The following is a 15,000-nucleotide window of genomic DNA, read 5'->3' as shown; positions in this document are numbered from 1 at the left end:
TAAAGCAAAACAACTTTATTTTTCACAAGTTACAACTATGTCAACATAAGTATAAAAATAAAAAATCTTTTGTCGAGGCCCATCCAGTCACAGAGAAAACCTTAAGTGGGTGTGTCGCACACAATGACATAATGGTTCCCTATAATACATATCATTTGGGAATTCTTACACGGTCCCAAAAAAGTACGTCTATTGATGGTCTACTGTTGTTTTACTTAAGCATGACTTGTAACACACGTATTGAATAAAGAACGTTTCTGTCGTCATCCCAACAATATAAACCCTCTAAAGCATTCTATTTACAACATGTCATATAAAAATACAGTATGAGGGAGACTGGTGGAAATGGAGAAAAACAACAACAAAACAAAACAAAAAAACATAGCCTGCTTATAGTCTTACTTAATACAAAAACGAGAAACAGAAGAGGAATAGTCCAAGTTTGTTGCAGTCCGTTCTGTAGACTTTTTTTAAGCTTCACTTCTTTGCCCTAGATGCCCTCTTGACTGCAGGTTTCGCCTTCTTGGCTGCAGCTTTCTTGGGCGAAGCAGCGGTCTTCTTTACCGCCGCAGGCTTCTTCTTGGCAGGGGCTGATTTTTTGGCGAGTTTCTTTTTAGCGCTCTCCTTTGCCTTGGGCTTCTTTGCCGCCGCTGCTTTGGGGGCTGCCTTCTTGGCAGCTTTGGCGGGTTTCGTCGTCTTGGCCGGTTTCGCCGAGGTTTTCTTTGCCTTTTTAGCCTCGAATTTCTTCTTGTTGAGTTTGAACGAGCCGTTGGCTCCCATGCCTTTCACCTGAATGAGCGTGTCATTCAGCAGCAGAGCACGGATTGAGTACCTCAGGTACATGCGACCGTTCTGCTGGTCGAACCAGCTCACTTTTTTAGCCTCATTGTAAATCTTGAATAGCGATGAGCCGTTTTTCTCTCCAAGCTTTCGGATGGCATCTATGACCAGAAGGCTGTATTTGCCAGGTTGACCCTTCTTGCCCTTGTTTTTCTTCTTCTTCTTCGTCGGGGTGGCAGCACTGGTAGCCGGAGCAGCAGGCTTGGCTTTGCTGGCCGATGCCTTCTTGGCTTTCGCCGGTGCTGGAGGAGCAGGTTCAGATGGGACGGCAGGTACTGTTTCCTCGATCTCCGCAGACATTGTCACTTTCTCGCTGCCCGAGTGATTCAGGAGAGTTTAGCCAAGAGGATGAAACACACCAGCTGTATCAGAACACGTATTGACGAGTAAGGGGACTGTGACTCAGATTTAAGAATATCAAGCGGACGTGATTGAGAACAACAACAGAGTCTGCTCTCGTGTTTGTGGAGTTGTGTTTTTGTAGATACTTCAACGACTATTTATCTTTAATCAGAAGAAATTCTATGTTTTTAACTGCGCTCACTTGGAAGCGTAAACGCCGCTCTTTCGAACGACGTGCGGAAAGTGTTGTTTCTTTTCTTATCTTTGCGATGAGATGAGAAAGTAAAGACCTCACCCCGCATATACGGTCTGAAACGGAGTAGGGGCACCTACTTCAGATGCAAAAAGCTATCAAACTAAACAATTTCATGTATAATATGTAAAGGGAGGACAAAGCTAAGAGTGTAAACACCAGAAAACGACCATTCTTTTCCTGTTTTGACGGTAGATGGATGAAATATGCGAAGTTTAATTTCCTTTAACTAACACATAAAACGCCCTCGCGTGGCTGCGTATCGGCTAATTTTTTAAGTTTTGTTTTTTTCCCCTCGGTGTGTTTTCGCAGTACTGCGGACTAAAGCCATCCACGCAAATCAGTGGGAACTCTTAAGAAGCCTTAATTGGATTGATCACAGCGAGGACAATCTAAAGATAAAATGCCACCCAAAGTTAGGGCATTTAATCTCAGAGGCATTACATAAAGCAGTGACACTGAGTTCTCAGGGGAAGAGGATCAAATGTCAATCCGGCCACGTCAGATCACAGTTACAGTTAGCCAAACCTGTGAATCAGTCTCTGATCCTGGACACCGACTGTTGTGATATTTTCGTGTGTATGTGTGTGTGTGTGAGTGAGAGAGAGATTTACTGCGTCACTACTCTAGGCTTAATGGTATTGAGATGAGAGGGTAGGCGGCCAGCATCGGAGTTTTGTCTCAGGTATAACCAAATTAATAAATGTTCCCTACTTCATTAAAGTGTGGTATCAGTTATAGGACGTCACCGACTTCACGGGTCTGTATGCTCACCCAGGCAAGCAGTCATTATGGAAGAAGGACATTGTTTCAGCGCAAATATTGATTTTACAGAAAAAAAAAAATAATACCGTTGAGTATCCCTTTCCCGAAATGCCTGGGACCAGAAGTGTTTCGAATGTTGGATTTTGGAATATGGGCATGTCCATACTGAGATATCTTGGGGATGGGACCCAAGTCTAAACACAAAAGCCATTTATGTCTCATATACACATCACCTGAAGGTAATTTACACAATATTTTTTTAATAATTTTGTGCATGAAACCTCAACCTCATCTGTGGTTGTTTGGCCATCACCTTCGTTCCTGACTCTGCTTATCAGTAGCGTATAGATTCAATCATTTTCTTACACTTATTCACACATAAGTACTTCACAGTAAAATAAATAAATAAATAAATAAATAACATACCATTAATACGACGAAAAAAGAATGTGTTCATGGTAACTAGGCAGCACAGTAGCATCAGCAGAATACCTCTATCAGCTGTTAAACAACAACGACAACAACAAACAACGGCAGACTTTCAGTCTCCACCTACGATGCTGTGTTTTGATTGAAAGATCACAGTACACTGTGGGTTTATTTTAAGGTTTTATTTAAGATTTCACATGAAAATAATGTTTTGTGCTTACCAAAAAAGACCCCCCCGCCCCCCCCCCCCAAAAAAATAACCCAATACTTGATCTCGGCTTACAAAGGAAGATAAATGCTGCCCCAAATACTAGAACTACATATGGCTTGAGAAACTTGAGGGAGAGGGAACATGACCGGTGACATCATCGTGAGAGGGACCATCAGAGGCAGTTGAGGGGTCAGGGAGTGGGTCCCCTGGACGAACGGGCATTCTGCTGGATGACTTTTTAAAATGTTTCCTTTTAATTCTTTTCTTAAATTTTTCTCTCAGAAGCCTCTCTTTGATTTTGTAAACTGACAAAATTTCTTGTTCTGTTATGAATGCGCACTGCTCTAGTCCCTCAATAAGTCCGTCACACATTTTCACCATGTCGTCTATAGGCACTTTTTTTGCAGTGTGAACGACGTCATCTTCATCATCGTCATCAGTATTATCACGATCACCTTGATTCAGAACCATTTCGGCTGTTTCACCATCGGTCAGTGAATGAACAACTGGAGCCTCAATACCGATGTTAAAAACTTGAATATCCACTTCTTTTTCTTCAAGTTTACACTCATGCATGCCCGCTGTATTAGCACATCCCAGCACAGTTATTCCGTCCTTGGCATCCTGAATTTCTGTAGGACCTGTCTCATCAGCTGTAGTCAGTGTCTTTCTGGGGCAATAACGCCAAAACAGTGATGTTTCATCAGCATTATGGACTTGTTCTGGCGTCAGATTTTCATCAGCGTTGGCCTTGGTAAACTGGTCAATGAATTTCTCCGCTGCTTCGTGATTAGCAGATGCGTTATCGCCACAAATCTTTGAAAATTTAATGCCGTGTCTTTTCTTAAATTTCTGCAACCAGCCTGCCGAATACTCACAGTTCCCTTCAATTTTAAGTTTATCGTGATAGATCTTTGCTTGTTTCATGATCAGCATACCGTTAAGTGGCTTGTGTTCACTGCGGCGCTGACGGATCCACTCTTTTAGTACACGATCGAGATCCTCATTTTTAGCTTTATGCAGTGTTTTTCTGTTTTTCATTAACTTCTGTTCATCACTCTCAGCATAGAACTTCAACAATTTATCCTTCTTTTTCCTCAGGTCATAGATGGTGGTCATTCCAACACCATACTCTTCTGTAAGACGTTTCACACTCACACCGCTGTCCAGTTTCTCCAGCAGCTTGACTTTCTGTGCTATAGATAAACATAAATGCTTCCTCTTTTTCTTGTCACTGTTACCAAAAGGGGTATCTGCAGCCCTTTTTTACATTTTCAACAATATCTTTGTACCACGGAGCAGAGAATAAGCAAAAAACACGGTGAGTAATGCACGGAGGTCTGGCGTTGACGATGGTTGGTAACAAACTAAACTGGCGCCAACAGTGCCTCAGAGCCCCACATGGGCAAGTGAGGTCAGGTGTGGAATGTTCCACTTGTGACGTCATGTTCCGGATTTTGGAGCATTTCGGATGTCGGATTATGCTCAACCTGTACAATCATTTGCCAATGTACGTCAGTTATGCCTCACTCCCATGACTAGAATTTTTAGTGACTGACCAGAGTTTGTATAAGTTGAGACATATTAAATGTGAACTGTTTTGATAAAGGATGCAGATGAAGAATGCGGTTCCTATACTTCAGTGTATTCTATGGATGTCTCGTATGTGTTATCTGTCTGATGACTTCCTTATGTATCCCAGCTGATCATGTTTCAATTTTCACTGTCACCGATCTCGTTCAAACAAGTTTGAATTGTTTGAGAGAATAAAACATGTTTCAGACCTACAGATGTTGCAGATTGAGACTGATTCTTTTGTTGTTGTTGTTGTTGTTCTTGTCATCCACATCATTCTAAATCATTCTGATCTTGCTTTGATTTACTTTGATTCACAGTTGTTAATAACAGATTTCCCTTTTCTGTCCATCGTCTAACAAACCAGTGCTGGGTGGGTGTGTCTTTACACATCATCGGCCGAACTGCATTTTTCAAAATTTGACGGCACGGCTAAAACCTCAAATGTCATAAATTGCAACTACCTCTAGAGGGCGTATGAGAGCATTTAAAATTCACTGTGTATAGAACGTGTGTGTGTGTATATATATATATATTGCAGCTATAAGATCTGTTACACCTGCTGTGTTGTGAGACAGATCTGTCTGTAATGTACAGAAGCTTCTAAATTCCAAGATACCAAACAATATTCTCTGTGTTTATGCTTTCGAAGACGGACTACTAGATCCCTCCACCCCACTCAAATCAGTGCCAGAGCACAGCTCCACAGTCTCGATTTGATTCAAGAACAATTTTATTATCATAATACATTAAACTCAAGAACTGGAAGTTTTATACAACTTCGATGGCATTGAATTGATTTATATTTTGTTAATTACAAGAGTACTCATTCATATTATTGTATAATACCATGAAGAACGACAAGCAGCAGTCTGTTCGTGAATGGACAACAGGTCAGTGTGATTCTGAATTAAACGGGGCAGTTTGGGATTGAAGGGCAGGCGTTACACTAGCTTCACAACATGTGGGGCTGTTCAAAGGTAGAGCACTTGGTAAAACACGTGCACACACACACCCCAGCTTGCACTATCTGCAGAGCACGAGAGAGAGAGAGAGAGAGAGAGAGAGAGACAGAATGACAGATAAAAGGGGGGATTAGGACCCAAAAGCAAGAATTAAATCGCAGCCGCAGGTCAAAGTGAAGGGCTAAGCAGCAGCTGAGTTTAAGAGTAATTCACCTCAGAATCTGTGACATTTCTCTTAAGGGTGTGTGTGTGTGAGAGAGAGAGAGGTTTAACAGGAGTCTGTCTGTGATTAGGTGATCCCATCGTTAGTGTGTCTGCATTGGATTAACTGTCTCCTGAGTCTGCATTCTCCCACAGCGACTGTAGGCAGATCAACCACAAGCCCTGATTCCACACACCTGAATCTCGCTCAACACACTTAGGGCTCGGGACATTCACTTCACTGTGTCAGCTTTATCTAGGCACTGCTGGACCACCTTGGCCACAGCAGGTGTAAGAAGTCTTCACACAAAGAATCCATTCTGTTTTAGTGTCCAAATCATCTAAACTTCTGGGAGTTTTCAAACGTAGCTGCGATGGGATATTTGGGTTGTTGTTGTTTTTTTTTTCTTTTCTAAAGAAGGGAATGGTATGTACTGCATAAAAAGATTAATGTGTACAACAATGTAATCATACTACCAGTGATTTAGCTCCACATTTTCCCAAACAGCCTAAGTTACGGATCAACATGTGGTATCCTAAAGATTATTGGTTATGTTTCATGCTCTTCACAGCTACATGACCAATGGGAGGCAAGGATATGAAAGAGGTGGAGTCATGGTGAACATGTTATAGGATAGAGAACATTAAGTGATTAAGTGACCCCGTTCCAAACCAGCTTTTTCTAATAGGTCACTTTACTAAGAAATAAAAACAAATGTTTAAAAAAAAAAGGCAAACTGCAAACAATATACAACATGATTTCCAGAATTCAAGTGCATCAGTTTCCCTAACAGTTAAGCAGGCAACAGAGCACCACAAGTCAAAGAAAAAAAATCAACACAGCACAAGAATCATATAAACTAAACAAAATAAAAAAACAAACAAACGAACAAACAAAACCCCCATCTCTGACGGGAGGACACGGATGAACCCCTGTGGCAGAAATAACATGGTTCCTGGTGAACTCTGAACTCTGATCCACTGGTAGGTGTATGTGTTTATGACTGTGTAAAGATACAGATGTTACTCTGGATGAGGTCTGACACAGCGCTTCTATGGATGTGTGTGTGTGTGTGTGTGTGTGTGTGTGGATAAGGGTGTCTGAATGTGTTTTATTGGAGTGTATGTATTTACAGAGCAGGAAGAGTGCTGGTTTGTCATATCAGAGAGAAAGAGTGTGTGTGTGTGTGTGTGTGTGTGTGTGTGTGTGTGTGCGTCTCAGCAGCTGCAGCTCTCCGCTGATGGCTTGTTTCTGTCATTCCTGTCCAGCTTTATCGGCTCTGGAAATTCATTATACAACTCCACCTCCGTCTCCTACAGACAGACAGACAGACAGACAGACAGACAGAGAGAGACAGCGGGAGATAGAAACACAGGGTTTCAGATATCAGGAAACAAAACAACTACATCATATCTCCTTCAAATTAGCTAGCAACTCAGTTTCACACACACACTTAACCACCGCGGTCTTGTTAACTTAACCCTGACCAATCTCTCTAATGCCCATGCAAGCTGAACCTCAGTCTAGCAAAGATCCGCTGCGGAGGTATCGCCAATTCCACTGACACCTTTCCCAAGAGTGTCAGACATGTGTATTAGATGAGTGAAAGGAAGAACAGAATGTTACACGTTCTGTTGCCAGGGAGACTGAACTCCACCCACCTGTTTGAGGGCATTTTTTGCAATGGTTTGGAACGCCTGTTCCACGTTTATCGCCTCCTTGGCACTTGTTTCAAAGTATGGGATGTTGTTCTTACTCTGGCACCATGCCTGGCCTCGTTTAGTCGTCACCTGAAACAGAGAAACAGAGAAATAACTGAGAAAAAACCCCCAATAGCAACAGTCACCATCATCATCACCATCATCATCATCATCATCATCATAATAGTGCAAACAAATAATAACACAAATAGCTCTTTTCCACCAGGGCAGTGCCAGTGTCAGTGCCTGTGAGGAGCCAGTTCTGCCTTGGTGCCTTTTGAGAACCGGCCCGCGTTCCGACGGGTCTGAGAACAGAACGTTACGTAGCTAAAGTTAGGGTAATTTCCGTGGGGGAAAAAAATCATGGGCGGACAGAACGCATCAGCTTTGCTTGGTTTTTTTAAACTTACTTTTACGCTAGGCTTCCACACAGCAAAGCACCTCGCGAATTTTGCCTTACCACTTTTCACTCTGGGGGCGAAATTCGCGAAAAACAGCAAGCCAGTCACCTGGCTCAAAGGCTCGAATGCTTAAATGTAGGTCTACAGTGGTCTGCTTGCCCTGACCAGAGCCGTTGAGAGAGTTTTTCTACTGCTCTGGCCCCGACTACGTTCATGTAACACGTACAACCCGTGTTGATGTAGACACAAATGGTTGCCCATACATCTTTTAATCATATACATGTTTTCATGCTACATGTAGCCTTTAGCCTTTGCCATCTTGGTCGGACTTTTTTGTTACTCCTGCCTCTCTACAGAACGTCACAGTAGCCTACCTAACACATCACACGCTGAACTGATTGGTTCTCGCGTGGTTCTCATTTGCACAGCCACTGACGTCAGTGGTTCCAACTTTTGGACCAGCAATTTTGGGTGCCGGTGCCGGCGCTAGTATTTTTTTCAGTGGAACTGTGTAGAACCGGTTCTAGATTTGGCACCGGCACAGCATCAGTGGAAAAGGGGTAAAAAAGGAGCAACCACTACCACCAGAACAAAGATTTTGTCGGATGAAGGGCGTAAAAGATGTGTCGTCTTAAGAGCAAGTAGAGAGTTTGTGGTGAGGAATCCTCAAAGGTAAAACCATCCACAATGCTTAAGCAACTTGGATTGGACAGTTGAGCAGAGTCAGTGAAGATGTGAAACCAGAGGCTTGGACACAGGCTTTACAGTTGACGAGATAGAGAAAAAAAAAAAAAGTCCCCACGCAGAATCACAGCTTAAAATCCCCCGGGGCCAGATACGCTGCAAAACGTCTGCCTCAAACAATCCACTGCCCTACACAAAGAACTCACAAGAGCTATAAACGACATCGTCAAAGACCAACAAAGTCAGCCATGTGTTTTACATGCACAACTTATAACTTTTCACAGAAGGCCAGTCTTAGCTAGCACAAACTCTTACCACTATCAAGGGAATCCAGTGATGACATTACAGTGGAGTCTGGCCCACGCCAATGTGCCACGCCAGTATTCGAAAGCGGCAAGAAACCCAGAACCTCCGACTGAATGATCAGACAGCAATAAAGGAACATGGACGCACTGATGAAACTTGTATTGTAACTTAAAAACTAGTATTTGGGTCTGAGAGAGAGAGCGGTGGTACTGGTACCACCCAGATGAAGCAGAGGATCTCCAAAGAGTGCCCATCGTTGAGTCTGTCACATATCAGACAAACAGCTAAGTTCTGCTATCAGTGCCTTAGCTGCACCAGCTGTAGCTCACAGCTTTGTAAATATCACAATAATAAAAAGCTATACTACCTTAATGAAATCTCTGAACATCATTTAAGTGATTGTTTGAGTTGGACTAAAATAAATGCCTAAAAATCCAACAGTCCATTTTGTCTTAAATTTACATCTATTATTTAAGTTTATTTCACGAGAAGAAATTAGCATTTGATGAGCAAATTATATTTTTAAGATTTCCTTTATATTTCTGGTAAATTTCAATCAAAATATTTGAGAAAGGAGTAATTATACAGATCAGTTTCAAAAACTACAATTATTACTCATTCCAAATCAACATTCTTCATCTTCTTCAACAACATCTTAAAGAATTGAGTGAGTTACGCTAAACGGCATGACATGGACGCCATTAACAATCGTGCACAAAGAGAGCATTGTAATCCCGAACATTCAAATAACTTAATTCTATTATTAACTTAAAATGCCCTCATAAATTCTACTGACTTCAAAATTGTGAGTTTTTATAACGTAATCCAATTTTGAGTTATGTAAACTAAAAACTTCTGCTTAATTTTGGATTATATAATATGTCACTACAACTTAAAATTTAGTTCCAACGTCCAACGTCAGCACCGTGGTGCATTATGGGGGTGCCTCCGCTTACATTCGACCTAGCGAACTTTCTACAGTGACTGAACAGAGTCTTTAAAAAAGAGAACGGTCACTGCAGTCGTCATTACAACTACTTTGCATTTGGTGAGTAAGTTATATTGAAATGATTTCACAGCTTTAAAATGTACTGTATATTTTTAAGTGTAAAAATGTTTCACCAAAAAAATTACATCATAGTTTAAGTTTTTAGAATGTAAGAATTGACATGGGGCAGATGGACAGAAAGACACGGAGGATGCTGACCATGTGTGGCATCCATCATCCAAAGGCTGTTGTCAAAAGACTGTATAACAAGAGATGTGATGGCGGGTGCAGACCAAACAAACATGAGCTCATGCACAACTCAGCAAAACTGGCCTAAGCAGCTGTATCAAGCAGAGTAAAGATACATTCACCAAGCTCGTAGGGGAACACGATACCAGCTAAACACGTTCTCCAAAAAGTGGCTCAAGTCATAAGGGACAAACGGCTAAAACAAGAGCCCACTGCTCAGAATATATATATATATAAAAAAAAAAAATCAACTCGGACCACCTGTCGAGAAAAAAGAAAATAGAACTGCTTCAGAGCAAACCACTGTATCGGCAACTTTACGCAGAACTTGACAGACCAGTGGTCTGTGCAGACGCATCCACGGCTTGGTTAAGCGGTTCTGGTCTAAAAGGAGAGACAGAGAGTTTAATAATAGCATCCCTGGACTAGACACTGAGCACTCAGGTACCATAAGAACAACATCCTGAAGCAGGCGGCAGACAGTAAACTCAGGACGTGCAACGGCGGAGGGCGGACGAACACGTAAGCCATACAATTGTCACAGGCTGTCCAACACTTGCTCTGTCTGAGAACAACAGACACGACCAGGTGGCCAGCTACGTTCACTGGACCACGTGCAGGCATCTGGAGGTACACGTGCCCGATAACACGACGGGCACCGACCGATAAAAAAGTCGTCCACATCAACCACATCACCGTGACAGCATATGTGGGACGTGCCAATGGTCACAAATCACACGAGAGAAAGAGGGAACAAGCCCATGGATCGATATAAGCCAGTCAAGACAATTCTACCACGGTGCTGCAAAAGCCTGAATGACAAAGCAAAAACAAAGACCTAGAAATCAAGACCAGCAAGACGTGGAACGTGAAGACCAGATTTGTGCTGGTCATAGCAGGAGCATCAGGAACAGAGGAAAGGATTCGACAACAAGAAAGGATTCGACAACAACCTCCAGATGTTCTTAGGACCATCAATCAAGCGTGGAGAAGACTGCACTGATGGGCATTGTTAAAATCTTACAAAATGTGTCAGGGTGATCGGTAGACACCCAAGTCTGCACACACAAAGACAAGGGCTTGATCTGAACCTAAGAGAATGACCCCCCCCCCCCCCCCCCCCCCCCCATGCTTACACCTCCCCTAAAATACTGGCGCTAAGGTAGGTCCATTTTTGCAGCAGTATGCTGCTAGCTTACACTAGGGGGCAATACTTTGTCTGCTGATTTTCTGAGAAGTCCATCCTTTGGGATTTATGATGAGGGAAAACAAGAGTTCTCTTTCATTTTAATGAGCAGATCAGGTAATGATGTGTTTTCAGGACGCTTAAATTATGCATCGAGCATCCTTTAATATATGCATCGACTGAGTGAAATTTCGAGGTATTCATTTTCTCTGAGCTGGAACAGGGGTGCTGTGACATTAAAGGGTTTAGACTGGGGTGGCTTCCTGCTCTGATAAAAAGACATGAAATGCAGCCACAGCTAGCGCCACGTGTAGCAGGTTAGCCACGCTTCATTGCCTAGCGCAAAAAACCTTGAGCAGCGCCAGCTGCCCACTGACAAGTATTCACACGGTAAATGGGGTGACTGGGGTTACGAATCGCACGACTATGGTTTGAACTTAACCCGGACAGGAACTAAGTTAAGTTCAAATGAAAAGTTAACGTGACATTGTAGTGTCAAGACGGCGTAGCGAAGGGAGCCGTATGATGGTTACTGTTCGTCAGCTGTGACCCGTATGTATTTGATTTGCTCCAATTTAACACGATCTGTTCTCATTTTTGAAAGTTACTCATTTTTGTTGCTAAAGCAAGAGTACAACAACATTTCAACTGCTTCAGAAAACTGTGATTACTCAAAACAAGAAAATGACCAGAAATACAAAAAAAAAAACAAAAAAAACCCCACACACACCTATAATATTCGCATGTTAAGCACATGGGTTTTAAATGGTTTCAACTGGTATTCTTAACTGGGCAAACCATTAGAATCTGAAGCCCAACTGGAACCAGTTGAAACAAGTACATACCATTTGAGACCAGTTCATGTCAATAGACTAGCTACTGGACTTTCAACTGGAATTTCCAAATTTCAACTGCTTCAGAAAACCGTGATTACTCAAAACAAGAAAATGACCAGAAATACAAAAAAAAAAAATCCCCACACATCTGTTAGACTAATATTCGTACGTTGAGCACATTGTCTGTGTTTCCTGTACTCTGACCTGTCTGTTTTCAAGGTCGATCTTGTTTCCCAGCACCACGAAGGGGAAGTTCTCTGGGTCACGGGGACTGGCCTGGATCAGAAACTCGTCTCTCCACGAGTCCAGAGTCTTGAACGTGCTGGGCGCCGTAACGTCAAACACCAGCACGCAGCAGTCCGCGCCGCGGTAAAACGCCACGCCCAGAGACTGGAAGCGCTCTTGTCCTGCCGTGTCCCATATCTGGGACAGGAAGAAGGCAAAAGAGAGAGAGGCCTCTATTAAAACGTGCGCTTATTACTATTAAGTATTTGGGCCCGACGGCAGCATTAGCATTAGGGCCTATTTGACCTGATGTGTTACACTGTTTCACTGTGTAACAAATAAATGGAAATGCAGACATATTTTTCATATTAAAAAAACAAACCCTAATTTGAAAACACATTCACTGAGTAAACTGTGTGACTTTTTTTTTGTCAAAATGAGTTTTTCAATTAACTGTTGAATTGTGCGTTAATTGCAAGTTAAGACTTACATCAAACTGATATGTATCCACCACAGTGACACAATAAAATATTTGCTAATCTGTTACGACACAAAACGTTGGTGGTGCAAGGGAGAAGTGCGGAGAAGTTGCCATTTGAACCAGAGTTTTCTAACTGCCTAGACTGCCTACTTTTCTAAATATCACCACTGCCAGCATGTCTGAATCAGGGCATCTACCCACACACACACACACACACACACACACACATACACACACACACACACACACACACACACACACACACACCCTGCATGCTGAATCAGTTTAATATTTATGTGTGCATGCATGCTCACACACACACACACACACACACACACACACACACATACATATATATATATATACATACACACACACACACACATATATGTATATACATACATACATACATACACACACACACACACGTATGTATGTATGTATACTGGGCATGCATGCACACATAAATATTAAACTGATTCAGCATGCAGGGTGGTATCTGTTGACCACCAAAGCCATGACAGAATGCATTGTAGATGAGGGCATTTTATATATAGATATACAGTATACACACACACACACACACACACATACACATATATATATGTGGTGTGTATGTATGCTTTTTGCCCCGCTTTTTGACTATGAGTGACAGGACTAACTCTGTTGCCATGCCACCCATGCCTGGTTACCTGCATAGTCACAAGTCTGTCTTCCACCATAACCTCCTTGGTGAGGAAGTCGGCTCCTATTGTAGCTTTGTACTGGTTACTGAATTTCTTATTGACATATTGGTTCATCAAAGACGTCTTTCCAACCCTGAGAGACAGAAAGAGAGAGAGAGAAATGTCAGGAATTTCCTCTCTTAACTCATGCGTAAGTGCACGCACACACACTTGCACACACAAACACACAGAGACACACACACACATACACACACACACACACAGAGCTCTTCTAGATGATGGTCTCATTTATGAGAAGTCACTGGTGTCAAATTACAACATACAGACAAGAGGAACATACATTCTCTCTTTCATTTTACCTTTTCACTTAACATACACACACGCACACACACACACGTACACATACACACACGCATGCACACGCACGCACACACGCACACTTACTTACCCTGAATCTCCCAAGATAATGACTTTCAGTAGAACTTTTTTCCTGGATGCCATTCTGCTTCTGAAAGAATGCAAAGCAAAATATCACACACACACACAAACACACACACACACACACACTCTTAAGAGACTTAACGCCTAACAATTCACAACACACAGTCTCATTTCGTCCAAGTTTACATGAGGTCCCCTCAACCCTAAAGGTAAACGTTTCTGTCAGAATTGTTTAATTAATCTGAAACAGACAGTCACAACTGTTATGCAAGATGTGCTGGAAAATTTCTCTTGGAGCGGCAGCTCAGAGTCAAGCATGCTTTTAAATACCTGTGTCTAACTGTTTACATTGTTTAGGATTGAGGTAACGGTGTCTGAACACATGGTCCTTGTTTTGGGTTTGCATTCTCTCCCTGGTGTATGCTAGGAGCACTGTCACTACAGAAAAAGGACATTCGAAGCTTTTACTCTGAGACCTGCAGCTTTCGCCGACTCTGATGCAGCCGGACGTTCTGTCAGCTCTCATGCAAAATTCCCCTCCCTCTTTTATGACATCACTGCTCCTCAGTCCTGATTACACATGAGTGTGAGAGGCTAATTACTCTTGGCTTGGTCAAAGAGCAGACTAGTCTGACTCACCGTCAGTGAAAAAAAAAAAAAACAGAACCCCCCCCCCCCCCCACACCCCCCGCCCAAAAAACAAAAACAAAAACAAAAACATAGAAGGTGTTGACCTTTCAGTTAGAGACGCTCTGTCCTGTCATGTGTTCACCCAGTTAGTCACTGTGTTATGACTGGACTCACAACAACATGTATCACATATTTTACAACAGGGACGAAAGCCAGTGAGACTTAATATTCACTCTATAGCACTTCCATACATTCTCTCTCTCTTTCTTTCTCTCTCTCTACCTCACACTCAGTAAATGACTTGTGTAATGCCAAAAAAAAGTGCCAGAGAGGCTGAATAAGCCTGACACAGGGCACAGGGCTGTAAACAAACAGCTGAGGGGCGGGGCTAAACCATAGGCCTTGATTTGTAGCTTTGTTATTGGCTCAGAGCAGAAGTAGGCAGTGTCTCTCACGTGAACCTTCAATAGGAAACAGGAGAGAGTTACTGCCAGGCAACTACGGATGACCCGAAGTTCAAAGTGTCATGATAGCCATGAAACATAACGTTATTTCTCAAGGTCCCTATTACATAATACTTACAGTGGATGTTTACTGAGGTTTAT

The 15,000-nt window shown here is 42.4% G+C and overlaps 2 protein-coding genes across 3 annotated transcripts in view; both read right to left on the bottom strand.

Moving 5' to 3' along the window:
- h1-10 (H1.10 linker histone) overlaps positions 1–1,209 on the bottom strand; it is a 1,283-nt gene extending 74 nt beyond the window's left edge. Inside the window, exon 1 of the mRNA XM_030776603.1 lies at positions 1–1,209. This exon is cut by the window's left edge and continues 74 nt beyond it. Coding sequence (XP_030632463.1) covers positions 478–1,140 — 663 coding nt within the window. The 5' untranslated portion in view covers positions 1,141–1,209 and the 3' untranslated portion in view covers positions 1–477.
- A 3,921-nt stretch (positions 1,210–5,130) lies between these two features.
- LOC115813921 (ras-related protein rab7) overlaps positions 5,131–15,000 on the bottom strand; it is a 10,896-nt gene continuing 1,026 nt past the window's right edge. Inside the window, exons 2-6 of one of the 2 annotated variants that reach the window (XM_030776604.1) lie at positions 13,773–13,832; positions 13,331–13,457; positions 12,137–12,355; positions 7,244–7,372; positions 5,131–6,895 (exon numbers count right to left, since the gene is read on the bottom strand). In XM_030776604.1, coding sequence (XP_030632464.1) covers positions 6,800–6,895; positions 7,244–7,372; positions 12,137–12,355; positions 13,331–13,457; positions 13,773–13,825 — 624 coding nt within the window. In that variant the 5' untranslated portion in view covers positions 13,826–13,832 and the 3' untranslated portion in view covers positions 5,131–6,799. The remainder of the gene's footprint in view (positions 6,896–7,243; positions 7,373–12,136; positions 12,356–13,330; positions 13,458–13,772; positions 13,833–15,000) is intronic. The other variant, XM_030776605.1, reaches the window with a different exon arrangement.

Source organism: Chanos chanos, chromosome 6 (genome assembly GCF_902362185.1).
Source record: "Chanos chanos chromosome 6, fChaCha1.1, whole genome shotgun sequence".
In the NCBI taxonomy this organism is placed as follows: Eukaryota; Metazoa; Chordata; class Actinopteri; order Gonorynchiformes; family Chanidae; genus Chanos; species Chanos chanos.
Note: the sequence above shows the minus strand (reverse complement) of the source record. Positions and strands in the feature narration are given on the sequence as shown.